This window comes from Paramormyrops kingsleyae, chromosome 22 (assembly GCF_048594095.1).
Source record: "Paramormyrops kingsleyae isolate MSU_618 chromosome 22, PKINGS_0.4, whole genome shotgun sequence".
Classification (NCBI taxonomy): domain Eukaryota; kingdom Metazoa; phylum Chordata; class Actinopteri; order Osteoglossiformes; family Mormyridae; genus Paramormyrops; species Paramormyrops kingsleyae.
Window position 1 is genome coordinate 21,244,129 of NC_132818.1, and position 20,076 is coordinate 21,264,204.

General features: G+C 43.8%; 1 protein-coding gene and 1 long non-coding RNA gene across 5 annotated transcripts; one reads left to right on the forward strand and one right to left on the reverse strand.

Annotated features, from left to right (window-relative positions):
* Positions 1 to 274: 274 nt before the first annotated feature.
* Positions 275 to 20,076, reverse strand: LOC111855958 (uncharacterized). Its single transcript, XR_002841009.2, has 3 exons — positions 19,870 to 20,076; positions 6,074 to 6,150; positions 275 to 900 (listed from the first exon to the last, which is right to left on the reverse strand). It is a non-coding gene; the product is annotated as an uncharacterized lncRNA (long non-coding RNA).
* On the forward strand, positions 688 to 11,120 carry LOC111855955 (neuronal pentraxin-2-like). 4 transcript variants are annotated; one of them, XM_023835492.2, is made up of 6 exons: positions 688 to 1,137; positions 5,385 to 5,607; positions 5,985 to 6,032; positions 6,592 to 6,836; positions 7,862 to 8,041; positions 8,534 to 11,120. In XM_023835492.2, the coding sequence occupies exons 1-6, from the start codon at positions 688 to 690 to the stop codon at positions 8,759 to 8,761; spliced, it is 1,374 nt and encodes a 457-aa protein (XP_023691260.2). In that variant the 3' UTR covers positions 8,762 to 11,120. The 4 variants fall into 4 exon arrangements, with proteins under 4 accessions (XP_023691260.2, XP_023691261.2, XP_023691262.2 ...); XM_023835493.2 differs by having other exon boundaries at positions 5,388 to 5,607; XM_023835494.2 differs by lacking the exon at positions 5,985 to 6,032.

The following is a 20,076-nucleotide window of genomic DNA, read 5'->3' on the forward strand; positions in this document are numbered from 1 at the left end:
TCAGTCACGTGAGTCACAGTTGGTAGGATCTTTTACATATATATTCCAGATGTCAATGCCGGGTCAGCGTGTAACTCCACGGTTAAGTTGAGTCTTATCCGCAGGCTCCTGATAAATCACACAAGTCTTACGCTATAGTTGTAACCGACACGATCCACCCGCACGCCATACGTTCGCACGAGCCGGTGACGTGTTCGCGCCCCAGCCAATCAGATGGAGCTGCGTGATTGTGATAAAGCGCTGGCGCTGTAGTTTCAGCACCACAGAGCGGACAGCCGCACGGAGCGCTAATCCCCAACCGGCAGGACTTATACGGAGCACATTTACGTTTTTTCTTTCCGTGATAAGTCAGCTTTATAAGCAGATAAACCATATAATTTAAGATAACTGGAAAATCTGCAGCTTGTAGACATTTGAAATATTCTAATAGAGTCATCATTTCTAAATAAATTTCTACACCTCTAAGAAATCTCTTTTTGAGCTATTATTTGATTGTGGTAGTCTTAAATCCAATACTAGCTTTAATGGTTTCTTTAATTAAAGTCTAGAAGATATGATTTTTATGATCCCCTTAAATTTTATGCACGTTAAATAGAATCCGACAGATTTATAAAATACTTTATTTTCCACTCTAGTCATTGGTGCTTTTCAGCTTTGTCTTGCATCAAGGACAGTCTACGCGTCGTCATGCATTATTTCTTAGCGGGGTTGCTTTGCTTTTACGCACTTGGCGATAGGAGACTTGTGCTCTCCCAAGACATCGCAGGGTCCCGTTTTGTTTGCACGGCAATCCCGGTCGGTGCGGATCCAAACTGCGCGGTGCCTCCCAGTACCATGCAGGGCACGAGTACCCAAGACGAACAGCTTAGGGACACGGTAATGCAGCTCCGGGAGACGATCCTGCAGCAAAAAGAGACCATCGTCAACCAGCAAGGCTCCATCAAGGAACTGACTTCCAAACTTTCTCGTTGCGAGTCCGAAGCATCGCCTCAGGACGGGAGATCGAGAAGTCAGGGCTCCTGGAGGAAGGACTACAACAAGAACACCATGGGTGACCTTCCCCGGGACCCTGTCGAGACCATCGATCATCTGGGGAAGACGATGCAAAGTCTGAAAGCAAGGCTGGAGAACTTAGAGGTGAGATTTCAACGCTGAATTACACGCTGAACCAGAAACCGAACTGATTTTGGTCTCAGTATTCATAATTTAATGCATAAACCCTTTAAGGACAACTCAAAATATAGCGTTATATTGCATTTTTAGTTTTGCGGTTTAACACCTAACTGTAAAAGCAATATACGATATGCAATATATCTTGTTTACAGTATACCAAGTATAGTGTATGTAACATTAGTTTCATGGTTTTTCCTTTTTAGTGTTTAGGTCTTAGGCAAAGCAGAACTCCCCTGCTCTGTGAAAAGTAAATTGCTCATGATTTTCTGATGAAATACGAGAGCAACAAATAAAAAATACATAACATTTGCCCTCTAAACTATTCTGCTTGCGATCCCCTAGCAATGTAACGCTGCAGTTACTTCGCATGCGATCAGTATTCTTGACACACTGTTGTAAAATAATACCCACATCGGAGTAAAATGTTTAATTTAAGGTTTTGTTTCTAAGTCATTTTCATAAATCTTATCTAAGAATTGTGATTAACAACATCCATCAGGTAATTCGTACATTTAAAATAGTGCATGTATGTACGTGCCTGTACATTGTGGTAGAATACGGGTGCAGGCAACCTGCATGAATATGCTGTCTGAATTCACATGTGTAGGCTTGCTTTATGAATGTTTTCCGTCTGAACATACATAGGACCTGTATGAATGTGTTCTATATGAATATTTTTAATGAATATTTTTGTGTCACGCACCTGTATGAATGTGTTCTATATGAATATTTTTAATGAATATTTTTGTGTCACGCACCTGTATGAATGTGTTCTGCATTAATACTCTGTGTCAGCTACCTGTATGAATTTATTCTGTATGAATACTTGCATATGTCCAGTACCTGTATGAATGTGTTCTGTATGAATACTTGCCTGTGTCTGATACCTGTATGAATGTCTTCTGTATGAATACTTGCCTGTGTCCGATACCTGTATGAATGTCTTCTGTATGAATACTTGCCTGTGTCCGATACCTGTATGAATGTCTTCTGTATGAATACTTGCCTGTGTCCGATACCTGTATGAATGTGTTCTGTATGAATACTTGCCTGTGTCCGATACCTGTATGAATGTGTTCTGTATGAATACTTGCATGTGTCCGATACCTGTATGAATGTCTTCTGTATGAATACTTGCCTGTGTCCGATACCTGTATGAATGTGTTCTGTATGAATACTTGCCTGTGTCCGATACCTGTATGAATGTGTTCTGTATGAATACTTGCCTGTGTCCGATACCTGTATGAATGTGTTCTGTATGAATACTTGCCTGTGTCCGATACCTGTATGAATGTCTTCTGTATGAATACTTGCCTGTGTCCGATACCTGTATGAATGTCTTCTGTATGAATACTTGCCTGTGTCCGATACCTGTATGAATGTCTTCTGTATGAATACTTGCCTGTGTCCGATACCTGTATGAATGTGTTCTGTATGAATACTTGCATATGTCCAGTACCTGTATGAATGTGTTCTGTATGAATACTTGCATATGTCCAGTACCTGTATGAATGTGTTCTGTATGAATACTTGTATGCATTAGCTTCCTGTATGAATGTCTTCTGTATGAATACTTGCCTGTGTCCGATACCTGTATGAATGTGTTCTGTATGAATACTTGCCTGTGTCCGATACCTGTATGAATGTGTTCTGTATGAATACTTGTATGCATTAGCTTCCTGTATGAATGTCTTCTGTATGAATACTTGCCTGTGTCCGATACCTGTATGAATGTCTTCTGTATGAATACTTGCCTGTGTCCGATACCTGTATGAATGTGTTCTGTATGAATACTTGCCTGTGTCCGATACCTGTATGAATGTCTTCTGTATGAATACTTGCCTGTGTCCGATACCTATATGAATGTGTTCTGTATGAATACTTGCCTGTGTCCGATACCTGTATGAATGTGTTCTGTATGAATACTTGCCTGTGTCCGATACCTGTATGAATGTGTTCTGTATGAATACTTGCCTGTGTCCGATACCTGTATGAATGTGTTCTGTATGAATACTTGCCTGTGTCCGATACCTGTATGAATGTGTTCTGTATGAATACTTGCCTGTGTCCGATACCTGTATGAATGTCTTCTGTATGAATACTTGCCTGTGTCCGATACCTGTATGAATGTCTTCTGTATGAATACTTGCCTGTGTCCGATACCTGTATGAATGTGTTCTGTATGAATACTTGCCTGTGTCCGATACCTATATGAATGTGTTCTGTATGAATACTTGCCTGTGTCCGATACCTGTATGAATGTGTTCTGTATGAATACTTGCCTGTGTCCGATACCTGTATGAATGTGTTCTGTATGAATACTTGCCTGTGTCCGATACCTGTATGAATGTGTTCTGTATGAATACTTGCCTGTGTCCGATACCTGTATGAATGTGTTCTGTATGAATACTTGCCTGTGTCCGATACCTGTATGAATGTGTTCTGTATGAATACTTGCCTGTGTCCGATACCTGTATGAATGTGTTCTGTATGAATACTTGCCTGTGTCCGATACCTGTATGAATGTGTTCTGTATGAATACTTGCCTGTGTCCGATACCTGTATGAATGTGTTCTGTATGAATACTTGCCTGTGTCCGATACCTGTATGAATGTGTTCTGTATGAATACTTGCCTGTGTCCGATACCTGTATGAATGTGTTCTGTATGAATACTTGCCTGTGTCCGATACCTGTATGAATGTCTTCTGTATGAATACTTGCCTGTGTCTGATACCTGTAAGAATGTCTTCTGTATGAATACTTGTATGCATCCACTTCTTGTATAGATGTGCTCTGCCTGCATACATATTGGTTTTAACTGTAAAAATGTTTTTGCCACATGCATTCAGTGGCCATTTTATTGAAATCCTTACACAGTACCAGGCAAGACCCCCTTTTCGTACAAGAATCACTGTTCCTGTTAGCTTTCTCAAGTGGATACTCCTCTGACCTCTCTCATCAACAGCTGCCACTGACTGGACGTCTTTTGTTTGTCACAGCATTCTCTGCTACCTCTAGACACTATAGTATGTGAAAATCCCACAGAGGGTGGCTGTTTCTCAGATGCTGGAACCACCACGTCTGGCACCAATGGTCATACCACATTAAAAATAACATAGATCACACATCTTAACTATTTTAATGCTTACCCACACAGTAATCAAACTTCTTCACATTGTTTGCTTGCTGTATATATTCTGTTGCAGCCACATGACTTCTTGTATGCGTCAAGGAGCAGGTGTGCCTAATAAATTGGCCACTGAATGTACTCACTGAATGGGTCTATTTGATTGATCCATCCAGCTTCCACCTGCTTATCCTAGTAAGGGCCGCATGAGAGTTAATTTAATTACGTACCAATCCCATCTCAAAAGGGTTATATCTGCTGTGTTTTTTCCTTACAACTCATTACCTTTCCTAATAGTGAATAATATGTCATCGTCATGGTGACTTTGTCCCCTGTTTCTACCACTTGCTGTGACTGTAAGTTGGAGGCTGTTCTCTTAGTCATACTGCTTTCATACATTCGCTGTGCCCTCTGCTAAGGCTAGTTTCATGGCTCTTCCATGATTTGTAACTAAAATTATCACCAATAATATCAAATTGGGATTTAATGGGGCAGGTCAGAAATATTTTGCCCGTTACCTACCCGCCTCTCTAACCGCAGCCACTGTGACCCGTAGCTGCCACAACTGCTCAGATGCTGGTCCGGGAAAAACGGAATGATTCTGACTTTAGTTTTTCGCCACGCTACTGAGCTATTGTCAGTGTGTCCGTGTGTAGGAGGGAGAGAGAGGATCACACACTTCAGTCAGCAGAGCAGAAAGCCTGTCGTTGTCTGGGTACAAGATTCATTTATAAAATCAGACAATAGGCTTCACCAAAACGTCTTTTGACTGCATTATTTTCTGAAGGTCTCCCCCAAGGTAGAAACTGTCAGGAAGGGAAGTTTTGTATAAGCTTTAGCTGAAATGACATAACAAAGTGGGTCATTGGTCTAACCTGTTTTGCGTTATTGAGGAGAACAAGACTACAGTAAAATTCTATCGGTCTATGAATAACTCTGGCAGGATACATGCTAGGGTATGTGTTAGCGGGTGGCGATGCATGATTACTGCACCAGAGCATGTAATAGGTGGTTGTGATTGATTATTTTTTCATGAGCTATTCGGAAAGCGACGACTGATAACTGCTTTGCTCGACCTTCCAGCAGCAGCAGCAGGTGCGCATGAACATGTCCGGCGTGTCTGTCCCTAACGACCTCCGGGAGCTGCTGAAACAGAGGCTGGGCGACCTGGAGAAGCAACTTCTGACCAAGGTGGCCTCACTGGAGCAGGACAAGACGCAGCTATACAATGAGACGGCTGCCCACCGGCACCGTACAGAGGCTACTCTTAACTCCCTGCTGGAGCGCATTACTGAGCTGGAGAGGGGTAACATTACCGTCCGTCTGTGTTACACGCATACATTACTGAGCTGGAGAGGGGTAACATTACCGTCTGTCTGTGTTACACGCATACATTACTGAGCCGGAGAGGGGTAACATTACCGTCTGTCTGTGTTACACGCATACATTACTCTCTCTTTCTCAGAAATCTCTTCATTTACTCACAAAAAACAGAGCCTGTAATATCATCACAAATTTGAAAAACACCAAGTGAAGTTACCTAACACAGACATGGCTGCACAGAGAAGGATGGTGTGGGAACCTGCTTTGTAAATACCTGCCTCATTTCTACCTGCTTTGAAACACCTGCTTCACGAACATGCCGCCCGCTCCCTCATTCACGCCTCCTGTATACCTCCCCAGCACTGACTCAGGTTGCCCCGAGCGACAGCAGACACCGTCACGCCTGGGGCAAGTTTCACACTCTTGATTTTTTTTTTGTGCCAATTTACCTGCATCGCCAGACCCCATCCAAACCCCATCTCGTTGGAAGTCTAGTTTTCGGCAATCGGCAGTGCTTAGCCCACAGCTGTGAATAAAGAAAAAGTAGATATTTTATGAATGTCTGTTGCATGCTGCCTGTTGTGTGTGCATGGCTATGCCCTGGCCTGCTGTGTGGCTTGCAAAGCAGGAATAAATGCAAAATAGTTGTAAAATGCATGCAATATTATTATTCTTAGATTATCAGTATATGTGACACAACAGAAAATACCATAATCCCAATACAAAACTTTGTTTGATCTGAATTCCCATTAACAGGCTGGATCCTTATATTCCATTGTCTGAATGTTGACACGAGACTAAAATCTCTAGCTGTGGCTCAGTCAATAAGAATATTAATCAGTGAATTGAAAGGGATGTTTGTGAAGAATCACCTGTACAGCAGCTACCTGACACGTGTGATTTTAAGCATGTATGGGTTGAGAGAGCAGATGCCAGCGGACAATAAAGGCTGTTTGGTTGCCCGCAGGTAACTTCGGACTGAAATCCTCAGAGGATTTCAAGATCTCTCTCCCGCTGCGCACAAACTACCTGTACGGCCGCATCAAGAGCAGCTTGCCGGAGATGTACGCGTTCACCGTCTGCATGTGGCTCAAGTCGAGCTCCGGGCCTGGAATCGGGACCCCCTTCTCTTATGGGGTCCCGGGGCAGGCCAACGAGATAGTGCTTATCGAGTGGGGGAACAACCCCATAGAGCTGCTGGTGAACGACAAGGTGAGTGGTCCCTTGAACCGCCAGAAAACCTCAGGACAGTAACGCTCCTGCCATTCAGAGCGGCTCTGTCATTGTTCCTGTCCTAGTTTTTACATTTTTTTTTTAAACTTGCTTACTTTTAGCTCTCCCTTTTTATAGAAGACCGTTTTAGTGGCGATATTGAGGTTAAGCAGCCTGATCAATGGTACTTGAGCAGCACGGGTCCTGCGGATCCTACCAGGAACCAAGTAATCCTGAGTTCTTGGTCACCGTGACAACTACTACAGCCTGAACTCATCTTATACTTCAATACTCTGGGACAGGACATGTGGAAAACATCTGAGGGTAGATTGGGGAACGTGAGGAGAACATCAGTAGGATGTGTTCTCAGCCCCTCACAGCAATAATGCGCCTCTCCTCACGACCCAGTATCCTTGATAGTTCATTATTTATAGTTTTTTATAATGTTAGCACCCAAGGCCAGTCCCACGTGACAGATTCGGTTTAGAAAAGCCACATAATGCGCTGTTTTAGATTAGGGGCACGTGTGAGATTGTTCCTTGAAGGGCCTGAATGCGGCCGTGCTGCGAGAGGTGATAATGGAGACCCTACCTGAGTCACAATGGGAGAAAGGGAGTAGCGTGTGATGTCCTGCCCAATGGGAGGCGTGGGACAGCTCTTCTGATTGGTCGACCCTTTAGTTACCGAGCCCATATGCAGCAGCGATGTCCTGCCCAGCGGGAGGCGTGGGACAGCTCTTCTGATTGGTCGACCCTTTAGTTACCGAGCCCATATGCAGTAGCATGCGATGTCCTGCCCAGCGGGAGGCGTGGGGCAGCTCTTCTGATTGGTCGACCCTTTAGTTAACGAGCCCATATGCAGCAGCGATGTCCGCTGGACGCTCTGGAAGATTATAATGACCCTAACACCCGCCGGCGGGCAAAAAGAGGACGGGCTGAGTGGGCTTGAGGGAGCACGGATCCGGAAGGATCCGGCAGGATTCGGGAGGGTTGGAAAATTGCGCGCGTCATTATTTCCGCCCACAGGTGGCCCAGCTGCCCTTGTCCGTGAGCGATGGCCGCTGGCACCACGTGTGTGTCACCTGGACGACGAGAGACGGGCTGTGGGAGGCATACCAGGACGGCGAGAAGCTTGGCTCGGGGGAGAATTTGGCCCCCTGGCATCCAATTAAGCCAGGAGGAGTTATTATCCTGGGACAGGAGCAGGTGAGAGCTGCCACCTCTCTAAGCCTCACATAGGCGGAACGTATAAGCTGCTCTCACGCAAACATAGATCCTATTTCAGCCTCCTCCCCTTCTCATTCAGTACCCCCCCCCCGCCCCGCCCATCCAGCCTCAGTGTCTCCCTGACACCTTCCCATTGAAGAACATGTCCCCATCTGAAGAGCGAATTTCCAAAACTCACTCACTAGGGATACGATTTCAAGAAAAATTTCAATGGACCTAACTGAGTCTTTTAAATTTAACGAAAGTTCGTCACTGGATTACGTGGCGATTGAGTGGGTTTTGGTTCCCGAAATATTAACATATGATGAGGAAGGACTTGACGTTATTGACAGCCTCATCTCAGAAATAACAAAAAAAAATAGTTTTAGGAAATTTGCTCTCCAGTCATCCTCAAGTCAGTCTTGCTGTTGGAATAATAACGGAAACAGGTTGGTGGTAGGGTGTATCTGAGACTTGCTTTGCATGTGCCAGGATACCGTAGGCGGACGCTTCGATGCCACCCAGGCCTTTGTCGGGGAGCTGAGTCAATTCAACATGTGGGACCGCGTGTTGCGGCCGGCAGACATTATGGGAATAGCCAACTGCTCATCTTACATGCCGGGCAACATCGTGCCCTGGGTCAGCAGCAACGTGGAGGTCCTCGGCGGAGCCACCAAGGGACCCCTGGAGATATGTGAGGACCGTCTCTTTGACTCTTAGAGCTTTGGGGGCTTGGAGGGGCACCAAACCGACCTGACACCCTTCCCCCTACCCCAGGCTGCACTGCACAAACCCCAAGTGTCTTCTGAGGAAAAAAAAATGTCCTTTTCTCAAGAAGAGCAAGTGGGAAGTGCTATGGTGCTCGTTCAATGCGCTTCAGTGATTGGTGCATCTTTGATGACGGGGTTCAGTGATTGGTACATCTCGTATTATGGGCTTCAGTGATTGGTGCGTCTGTCATGGGGGTGGGTCGGCTTGGTTTGGTTGGGGGTGTATATACAGAAGCATACATACACTTACAGTGTTTAACTACATGTGTGTCCTGCTGTCCTTTTTTATTCTGGTTCTTTGCTACAATTTATGTCATGTGACTCATAAGTTCCACCCAAGCCAAGCATTGTACAATCATGAACTGATGTTCTGTTGTTTTATTATTATTATAAAATACAGGAATTTGAATGTCAACTGACGTTTCTGCTGATATTCTGAACAACTGCCCAAGGTCTAAAGTTATGAACTAATCAATGCTTGTTTGTGTTGAGTCTGTGAAGTGACAGGGAGTCGTTCTGTGACTGAGCGAGTGGGTAGCTTCAGACACACCCACCCAGCTCAGCCAGAAGCTCCCTGCAGGCCTGTTCGGCAGGACAGGGGAAAACGCAAGGAAGTTCAGGATTTGTGTGAATTCAGCCCCTATGCAAGTGAGGCAAACTGGAACCAATCGGACGCTGAAATGAAGCAACATCCCAAGGAAACAATTACTGCGATGTATCTACTTTTACATTAGAAGTAGATATCGCCAGAGTCTACTATATGTTTTAGGTTTTATACGCTTATTTTGACCCATTGTGCTTTAGAATAATATGGATGAGGAGAGAGAATCTTTATGCCGGGGTCTCGAGGGCACGTACGACTCGGGTACGGCTCGGATACGGTTCGGGTACGGCTCGGATACGGTTCGGGTACGGTTCAGGTATGGCTCGGGTACAGTTCGGGTATGGCTCGGATACGGTTCGGGTACGGTTCAGGTATGGCTCGGGTACAGTTCGGGTACGGCTCGGGTACAGTTCGGGTACGGCTCGGATACGGTTCGGCTACGGTTCAGGAATGGCTCGGGTACAGTTCGGGTACGGTTCGGGTACAGCTCGGTTCTCGGTGGTAGTGGAAAAGCGCCAGTAGAAACAGGAGTGACATTTTTCAGGTGCAGAGGAAGGTCTGTCTCCTTCACCCATACAAATCCCCTAGATCACGTGATAACTGGACAGTAATGTTTACATCGTCTGCGTGCTTAGTGCCAGATTTTATGAGCAGATCTTTGTGTCTATGTAATTTATATCAGTTTGTGCTGACTTCTGTCTTACACTGGTTCCCATCTGTGTTGCAGATATTTTTGTGCAACATATGGTAATTTTATGTTTGTGAAAATGTGATTATTTCTAGTTCAGCACTGAAAAAAAGTTGCATATGTTGTGTTTGGGCAGCATTTGCGTTTGCTAAAAACCCATTAAAAAGAACACCTTAACGCTCATGAATTAAACTGGTCCGCATCCAGTCCCAGAAAGATTTAAACCAAAGAGAAGCATCCCTGTATTACAAAAGAACATTCCTTTGGCCAAGCCGGTGGCTGCAGGGTTGCTCAAAATACCATTTTTCCTTTGCTATTGTTGGCTTATGCATTCTGAATTAAATAAACGCTTAGAAACTTTTACAATTGCATCAGCTTCTCTTCCTACGTGATTTTTCTCTGCACTGCAGGCTTTAAAGCATGGAGCACTTTTCTATTGCCTTTTTTTATATTCTGGCATCATTTATTTTTACAGTTTGTCTGTAGCATGTGACTAAAGAGGAAGCTCTGCTGACAGCCGGCACCTCTAACATCATCCCCATGTAGGAAGTGACTTAATGGAATGAGACAGTGGAGGTAAACAAAGTGTAGAAACCGGTGTTTTTCACACCAGCACAGCATGCAGGAGCACTTTCTCTGTCTGTACATTACAAAGTTTGCGTACAGTTTTTGTAACGTTTGCATTTGCTTTCATTAAAACTGGAAAATGTGCGTTCTCTGTTCACGGAAACTAAGCGTGAAGAGAAGAGGCGTATCCTGCGTTCCTCTGTGATCCCCTGCTGTAAGAGGACTTTAAGGCAGCGTTTTATATGGACACTGTATGGATTTCTGTGCTGCACCAAATGTGCTTTCAAAGATCAATGGTTCTGCAAACCACTCATTTTGCCAATGAGAGAAATTCATTGGTGAATGGGGATGACAGTCCACCATTGTTGCTGTTTGTTTGTGAGGATTGTTTTATTTTGTGAATTGTGCATGTTGATCCCTCAAACCCAATAAATAAACCTAAATTCCTAACACTGGAGAAATATAGTTTTATTTTCCTTCAGGGAAATAAAAGAGCATAAGAGATGTTTTTAAATGCTCTTTTGGTGGATGAAATAGTTTATTACAGATATTCCTCTGCCTTTAATTGTAACAATCAATATTTTAAATGTACATTATATGCACAGATTGACTTTAAAATTGCATGAATAACCATATGAAAGTAGAGGGTCCTGAAAGATAGATATACATAGACGAGCACTGCACGACCTTAGCCAGGCCAGAGAGACGAGCACCGCACGACCTTAGCCAGGCCAGAGAGACGAGCACTGCACGACCTTAGCCAGGCCAGAGAGACGAGCACCGCACGACCTTAGCCAGGCCAGAGAGACGAGCACCGCACGACCTTAGCCAGGCCAGAGAGACGAGCACCGCACGACCTTAGCCAGGCCAGGAAGATGAGTAACGCAGAGCTTTATCTCGGCCTGACACATGAGCACTGCATAGCTGTAGGTCAAAAGACGGGGTCACCACATTACCGAGGTACAGATGAGGGTCACTACAAAAGTCCACCAACCCTTACAGAAATGTATTATATAACTACCCCATAAAAGTTTGGGCTGCTTTGTAAACAAACTGCATTAGTTAAAATGATAACTTTCAGTTTACTAGTTTTCATTGATTCACTTGTGGTGAATTACATGTCTCTTTTATACACAGTGGGGCTCATTAAAAAAGGTTGAGCTTAAACGATAGAAACATCAGTATCGCTTGCTGCAACTGTAGGTCAATATCACAGTAAACAGAGATAGATTTTGAACAAATTACCCCCATAACTGAAATTCATATTATACTTGGGAGGTTTTCTAAAAGTGCAAATGGAGTTTGTCTAAAGTAACTACAAGGTTAACAATGTTTATTTCTGATGGCATATATAACTATCTTGTGGGCTAATATACCTTTTTCTTGGTTTCTGTGTGCCCTATTAGTCAGAGCACACAGAATCCAATAGCTGGGTTTTTTTCTGTACGTCTGCATTAATTTTACCTGACAAGTAGAGAAACTGGACTGTATTAAAGTGAATTTGTGAGACAAACAAGCACCACTGTGGCCATGACTGATGTTTGCTGACATAAACGAGGCCTCGACCATCAAGTTGTCTCTTACCTTGTCAGGTGGTCTGCACAAGCTAACAATTAACATGCAATCTATTGTTCTAAACAGAAAATTACATTAACTGTGTTCACCGCAAATTGTCTATTACAAAGGAACAAACAGTTTTGTGATTTGGGTCTCTTGGCTCTGCGATTAAGCCTTGAAAACAAACGTGCTACCGAGGTGGGATTGGGGGGTGCCAATTTTCGTTTCACAGGGTGGTTTGGGAAAACATTTATATTCATGAAAGGAGCTACCTGATTGGCCAATGAAAGTGCTCCCATGGCCATGTGCTACCAGTTTTTTCAGGGTGATCTCGAAAGTTCATCAATATTCATGAGAGAAGCTACCTGATTAGCTGGTGAACTCTGTCCTAGGCATTCACTAGCCAATCAGGTAGCATTTCTCATGAATGAGTTTTCCTGAACCACCCTGTAAAATGAAAATTGGCTTTCGCAGACTCTGTAAGCCATTACCCATAAAACCCTTCGCTTCTTATCACAAAGAAGCCAGAGCACTCCGCAGCTCCATGAGCCCACTTGTCAAAGACTCCCGTTCACCTCTCACATCACGTTGCCAAGCTGCAGTGACTGGGACCATTGCTGCTTTGATGCGACACAGTCAGCATCGAATGCAACAGAACATATGACATCTATCAATACACAAACGTTTCTGTGTTGTACTTTTGCGGAGACTTATTCAAGTCAGATGCCTCTATTCTGGCACGCAACCGAAGAAAAAGTGTTATTGCAAAGGGGGCGGGGGGGGGGGGGGGGGTAGCTGGAGATGTGCATTCATCTATCTGGTAGCTTTTATCCAAAGTGACTAGCAATAGCAAGTACTGTTACAAGTCATCCATGCTCCCTTATATTTGAACCCATGACCTTAACACTAACACCATGTTCAACTTGTTGAGTTTTGAAACAACCAAGTATTACGGCTGGAGCCACTAATAGAGAGATCCCACCTGATGGATACTGATTTCAGGGGGGCATCCGGAGGGGCGGGGGCTGGCCAGTGCTTGGCTGGTATCACGGTAATACCGTATATGTATTGCTGACTGGGGTGGGGGGGGAGGTGGAACAATTCTTGCCGGCTAATTTTACAGCCGCTGAATAGCGGAACGACAGATTTCCGGGACACTGGGCATCGTCTGCGGGTGTCAGGGAGCTGCTGCCAATCTCCCGGGAGACTCCCGGAACTTCCGGGGGAGGCAGGATGCCTGCTAATGCACTCCCAGGTTCACTGCGTCTCCCTCCTACTCCCATCACACCCCCAGCTCTGTCTGTAAAATAAAACCAAGTCCCAAGAAAGCAAAAAAGAAAAATGCACTGCTCGGAAATTTTGTTATGCCGAGATTTGAACAAGTATAGACATATGGAACACAACAATCCCCCTTAAATGAAAATAGGCTCATCTGCCCCAGAATCCAAAACTGGGAACTTCAGACTCTCCCTGTGTACCTACAGTCAAAGCCTACTCTTATAACGAGTCCAACACCTGACATGTGGGGCAACCATCCCCCACCAGTGTCCAAGACCTGGCCTTGGCAATGCTGTGCTACAAGAACAGCGATATCTGCTGCAGCACTTCAAGAATCCATGTGCGCCGATCACTAATCCTTTGTGCAAATGTGTGAACATGCGGTGCAAAGCAGCGTGTGAAAGCAGCACGTGGACCGAAACACCCCCACTCACCTCAGTTAAACGTGATTCATCATGTTTAGCCTGCAGAGCGCTAATTAGTAATTAGCAATTTAGCACATATGAACACCTCCTGAAATGTGTGTTTACACATTAATAATTAATTACGCTGAAATGAAAACTCCCCGCCAGTCACTAATATTCACAAATGAGGGGCTAATAAGCGGCAGGGAAGGCTGCTTAATGGCTGCAGGGTCACGCACTGCCTTTGTTGCGGATTTTATTCGCTGAAAGACTCCTTTGCTGCTGAAATCCCGCTAAATAGAGTGAAAGGTCGTAATTAACCAAGCAGGAATAAGAGCACCAGCCTCCTCCGGATGAGAATCAGAATGAAACATCGCTTTTAAAGACATGGGCGTTTAGAAACGGTTGTCTGAGTCATATGCATTTTGCATAGAAACATGTCAACACGACACTCATTTAAGGTATTTATAACCAGCAATCTGCTCTGGTTAAGAAAATGAAAGGAAAGATATAAAAGGTGGTGTCAGACTCGGGTCAGGAACACGGTTAGCTCTGATATTTCCTCCATTGTCTGCATTTTCTTCTAAGGAGGCTTCCTGGAGATCAGATTTCTCCTCGCCACATTTGGACAGGTAACGATGCCCACTGAACTCTGTCACGCCAAAGGCGTTGTCGTCTCGTGGTATATTTAGCAGGGCAACGTACATCTCCCCAGCCTGCATCCTAATTCTGAAGGAGAATAGGTGAAGTTCTCCTTGCCTGTAGGGATCAGGAGGGAAACAGGTGTCAAAGGTCAGAGTGTAGCGTGTGAAGATGCTAGTGTGGGGGCAGGACCAGCAACGGCAAGAGGACTGGCCGGTGATGTGGGTCACGGTGCCCTTTGTCACCTCACACATGGAATGACCAGCTTGATGGAACACTGACACAAACACTGACTGCATAATTACTGCCTCAGATATCCCACAATGATCATTCCATTATCATCACGATTGACACACAATAACAGTCACCACCCCGTTATAGTCAGTTGTTTTATCATCATAATCATTCATGAGTCATTCCATCATCATTATCCCATTGTCATTCCACTAATACCCTTATCAATCCCAGTTTCATTTCAGTTTTCCATATCCTGCATCTATGTTTCAGCGAGTTATTAACTACTGGTTCGTTTTCTGCCTGCCCATTTCCAACAATAAAAAGTGTTACAGGAAGGAACGTTCATAATGTTAAGCTGAAAAAAAAAAAACCTCAATAAAGTTATTAGAGGAATTGGTCATGCAACAGTCTCATATGCAGGTTTAACTGCCAGCAAGTCCAGCTCTCTTGGGCTTGTAGGAAAATCCTGAATTGAGCTGAGCTGAAATATTACTGCCCTGCATTATTAGTAAACAAAGCACCTGGAATAATCACTCGCCAAGCAACAAAACTGCCTCCTTAGTGAGGATGCTCTTGCACCTGGGATCCCCGTGTAAGTTCTCACATGTTCTGGTGCATTTATCAGCCACAAGGGGAAGGTTCAAGATAACGCCGTAAAATGGTGACTCGCTCCTGACATTTAACGTGGCGGCTCATTCTCAGCTTCCTCACCCCCCAGAGCGTTGCCTTTAAAGCAAGACGCACCGCGTTCGCCAAATGCCTCTTAACGATGTTTGATTAATAATTTAAAGGCATGCAGTCATGAGAAGAATACGCAGCAAACAGAAATATGGGCTCTAAATTGTGGGTGATTCTGCCACCTCCGCACCCCCTACCCACCCGAGCTGGGGGAATCACAGACTGTGGCTTAAGATACTGGTGCTTCTGGGAGCCATTTTCAGCAATGGGCTTTGGAGCTTCGTAGGTCCATATTCATTATTACCACCCCCTCAACACGCACAGCTTGTGAAAATTGTAATTCTGCTCCATGCTACACCCAAGACAATATGGCAAGATACTAAAAAAAAAAAACAACCATGGAAGAAATGTTTAAAAAAGCAAAGAACACTACGTTATTCATGATGCAATAATAGACACAAAGCTTTGGGATTTGAGCCTTGCCCCTTTCCAACAGCCAATCAGCTTAGTGGCTGATGACATCACTGCAGGTGATGCTTTGGCCTCTTCAGGTACACGCTCCTCTGGAGAGTCCCTGTGAGCGCATTCCCAAGTCGTGTGCGTGTCTCTCTCCTTCAGACATAACGACTCTGTAAACACTCCAATTCTCAGATCCAGACACGTGTCTCTCTCACACGCACACTGACGAAATCTGCACACCGTGGCTGCATGAGCACATTCTGAGATCTTAGTATCTTGTGTTTGAGCGTGTCTGGCCCTCTCAAACACACATGCCTGCTGATGCACACATACACAGGAATACACACACGGTCACCTATGTCATATTTTCTGCATTCTCTGCTTCAGTTTCCAAGGATAAATACATTCTTTTCTCCCAGCAACATCAAAAGGAGCCTGATCCAGGTTATCAGACTTTTCTCCTTGGGGTGTGGAGAGGTACAGACATCTGTAGATGTGTAACACGCCAACACATTTTCTTTAGACGTTTCATATATTTAGAAACCACTGACAGGGGGAATCACTGTCACTGCAGTAAATTGTACGTTTGTTTTTGATAAACCATTGAGTCATTGTTGAGAAGGCCAGTAGGTACGGCATAAGCACTAACCACTGCACCACCTACCATTCATTCCCTTTTCAGGTAAAACATGTTTGACTGTGAAATTTACATACTTAAACCAAACGGTCATTGCTTTTGTGGAAGCTGGATGTAAATGACCCGAAATAGCCATTTTGCAAAATGCTTATTCAGCAGATGTTTCTCATACATGCGGAAACTTATTGCTAAAGTCATTCCAGCATTTTCAGATAGTTACTATAACAGATAAATATTCAGTAACGCTTTACATTCAGTGCTCCTTCATAATGCATTCATAAGGAGCATACAAGTACACTTTAACATCCTAACATCCCTTAACAGCTATAATATGCATTAATAACAAACATTACATGATTATACAATTATAATGTTTGTTATTAATGTATATTACAGCTGTTAAGGCAAGTTAGGATGTTAAGGTATTACATGATGTAATACCTTAAGGCAGGGGTGGCCAATCTTATCCACAAAGTGCCGGTGTGTGTACGGGTTTTCGCTGCAACTCCCTAAGTAGATTACTAATTAGAGGACTGATTGGCTGACGAGTCCTCACACCTGGGATTGAACAGCTAACCTACAGGTTACCCCAAAAACCTGCACACACACCGGCCCTTTGCGGATAAGATTGCCCACCCCTGCCTTAAGGTATACGTGATGTTTATGAATGTTTTATAAAAACTTAATGAATACATTATGAAGGTGCACTGAACATTTTATGAATGCAATATAAAAGCATTATGAAGGTGCACTTAATATAAAGCGATACCAAATATTCTAAGCATTCTGAGAACCAAAAAACTGAAGCTTCATATTACATGGAATACAAGGACTACAGGGTCCGAAATTAAGGGCTATACATCATAAGGGCCACAACTCTATCTTTTCAGGGGCCCTAAAACTCTACTTAGGAGGCCTCTATCAATATCTGCAACACCAGTAAATTTTAGGTTTATAATGGGATAATATAGATTTGCCACAAGATTTCTTGCATGAGCGTCACGCCAGACACATGTGAGTTGGCAACCATACTTAGGTAACTCCCCATGCTGCCTAGAGCAGCAGAACTCTGGTTAAACCTGTAACCTATGCATGCAGAACAGGTGTCAAAGTGTTAAAAATCCATCCAGTCCCAATTTCATCAGTTCCTCATTGTCAGCTGCCTTATATACATAATTTAAATTCAGCAAGCAACCTTGTTCAGGACCAAAGAAAAGCAGAGAACATGGTTTCTGAATAGCAGTTTAGCCTCCTCTCACAACTAGGTCTATTCATTCAGCGCTAATTGATGAAAGTCCTTGAGTCCTGCAACCACGAGTGCACAAGCACGGGAGGCGAGACTTTCTCAGACCTTGCCTCTGTAATCTGCAGCTTTGTGAGTTTGCATTTCTCTCCCTGAACATCCTCCTTTCAAATGATAAACCTGAAGCTGTATCCATGATAACCTGTAGCCCATAAACAGACGCTCCCCGGGTTACGATGGTCCGTGTCGCGATATTTCGACTTCACGACAGGTGAATGTTTTTCACTTTCAGTACATTATTCAATAAATTACTTGAGATGTCCATCACTTAATTATAAAATAAGATGCGTGCTAATGATTTTGTCCAAGTGTAAGCTGATGTAAGTGTTCTAAACACGGTAGGCTAGGCTATTATGTTTGTTAGGTTGTGTGCACTGTATGAACATGCATCTTCATCTTAGGATGTTTTCCCCTTCCGATAGGTTTAGGGGAGCCCAACCCCATCGCAACCTGGGGAGCGTCTTTATATATCTTTTATTTTTCTATTCCTACAGACACATATCAGACAGTCCTGCCTGTGCAGTTTGTCAGACGACCGGAGGAACTTTCAAATTATAAATGGAAGGAAAAAAAGTTAAAAAGAAAAGAAACTAAAACACATAAGGTTGAAAAAGTTTGAAAAGGCTTAAGATTAAAGTTCAAATTTCTGGTTCAGAAGTTTTACTTGACATTTCGCGTGTCCATTTTTTCTTAATTCCATTTACCTGCTTCATATTACAAATGTACTTGTACAGTAAATCCCACCATTTCTATTGGACATTTCAAAAACGCAGCCCACAAGACTCCATGTTTTTGGCATGTGTGGAGTTAGATTATCAGGTAAAGGTACAAGTATATTGATTTTCTATCAGAGGTGTAGTGTTCCGGTAAAGAACCGCTATCGTTGTAAACAGTACCAGTATACGGGCGTTTCAGAACAATTTAGACGCCCGGCACAAACATTAAGTGCTGGCCTTTCCCCGAGGCTGCTGGCTCTCGCATACATATGTACACGATGTCCCGCATTCCTCTTTTTACCTTCTAGCCCACAATATTTCCCGTACTGTGCAGGATTACGGTGATGAGTCACGGTTGAGTCGTGTTTATACACTACAAGGCCATTTTCCCTGTTTCAAAAACATCCTAACAGCGCAGACTCTGCACATAGACATCCGCTGACCGCTCATGAAATGGCTCAGGCGGAATTTCGGCTACGCCGCAGGAAAAATGTTGCCCTACAGCGCCACCAAGAGGACGTGAAAATAATAACCTTGCTAAAGTACTACGATATGGTATTTAAAAACGCAACATCTCTCTGAAAACAAAGTGGTTTTAATATGCATTCTACATACATGTATACTGTATTTTGTTTCAGTGCTGGTATACATTAAAATGCCCGTTTGTTCTAAAAGAAACAACAAACATTTTCACACGTGTACGAAAGTGCCAGTAGAACACTGAAAGTGGTCAAAGAAAAGCAACGAAGTCTAAACTAAGTAATGTTTAACTGCGTCAGGCTTGGCATTAGGATGGCTTGACTGTGGGGGCATCAACACAAAACAACTAAAAAAAAAAGTCACACAGGAAAGCTAACGTGCAACATATTCCAACTAAATTCCTACACCCACGTATATAGACCTTGCTAAGAGATTGCTAACACCCTTACCGGTTTTCTGATTTACACTGTTAAACAAATATGCTTTCACCATTTTTGGTTTGGGTAATATTACATTTTCCAGAGGGTTTGGATTATCCAGTGTCAGTTAATCTAAAATGACAGAGAAACGCATTATTATTGCTGAAGTGAAATAGTACTCCTGGGTGCCACTATTAAGATAAACATTCAAATTACCCACTAGATGGCAGTGCAAATATCGCCTAGTAATACACAAGAGAGGTAGCAGTAATTCGGTAGCTGCTGGCATCAAATGAATTGTAGTTTAAGAAGTAGCTAAATGTGACATATCAAGATGATTTTTAAAGACGAATTCGTAGCATCAATAATTTCTAAAAATCAATCGTCACCTTAGCGATGCGGAGGGGTTTGCATGCTGTAACGATCCACAGAGCGATGTCACCTGAAGATTGAGCTCCTTGGCTTATGTGGCTTTCTTTGGTGAAAGGATCAGTGGAAGAGAGGCCAGACAAACCCAATTGAGCTGGTCCAGGCAAGGGTCACTGGGTGGAGGCCCCAGAAACCACCTATAGGATACATTGGGGACAGCTGCCTTG

Excerpts from the sequence above, each read along its gene's own strand:
- LOC111855955 (XM_023835492.2), top strand. The coding sequence starts at position 688 with ATGCATTATTTCTTAGCGGGGTTGCTTTGCTTTTACGCACTTGGCGAT. Across the intron at positions 6,033-6,591 it reads CAGACACCGTCACGCCTGGG|GTAACTTCGGACTGAAATCC; the intron begins GCAAGTTTCACA and ends GGTTGCCCGCAG. Across the intron at positions 6,837-7,861 it reads AGCTGCTGGTGAACGACAAG|GTGGCCCAGCTGCCCTTGTC; the intron begins GTGAGTGGTCCC and ends TTCCGCCCACAG.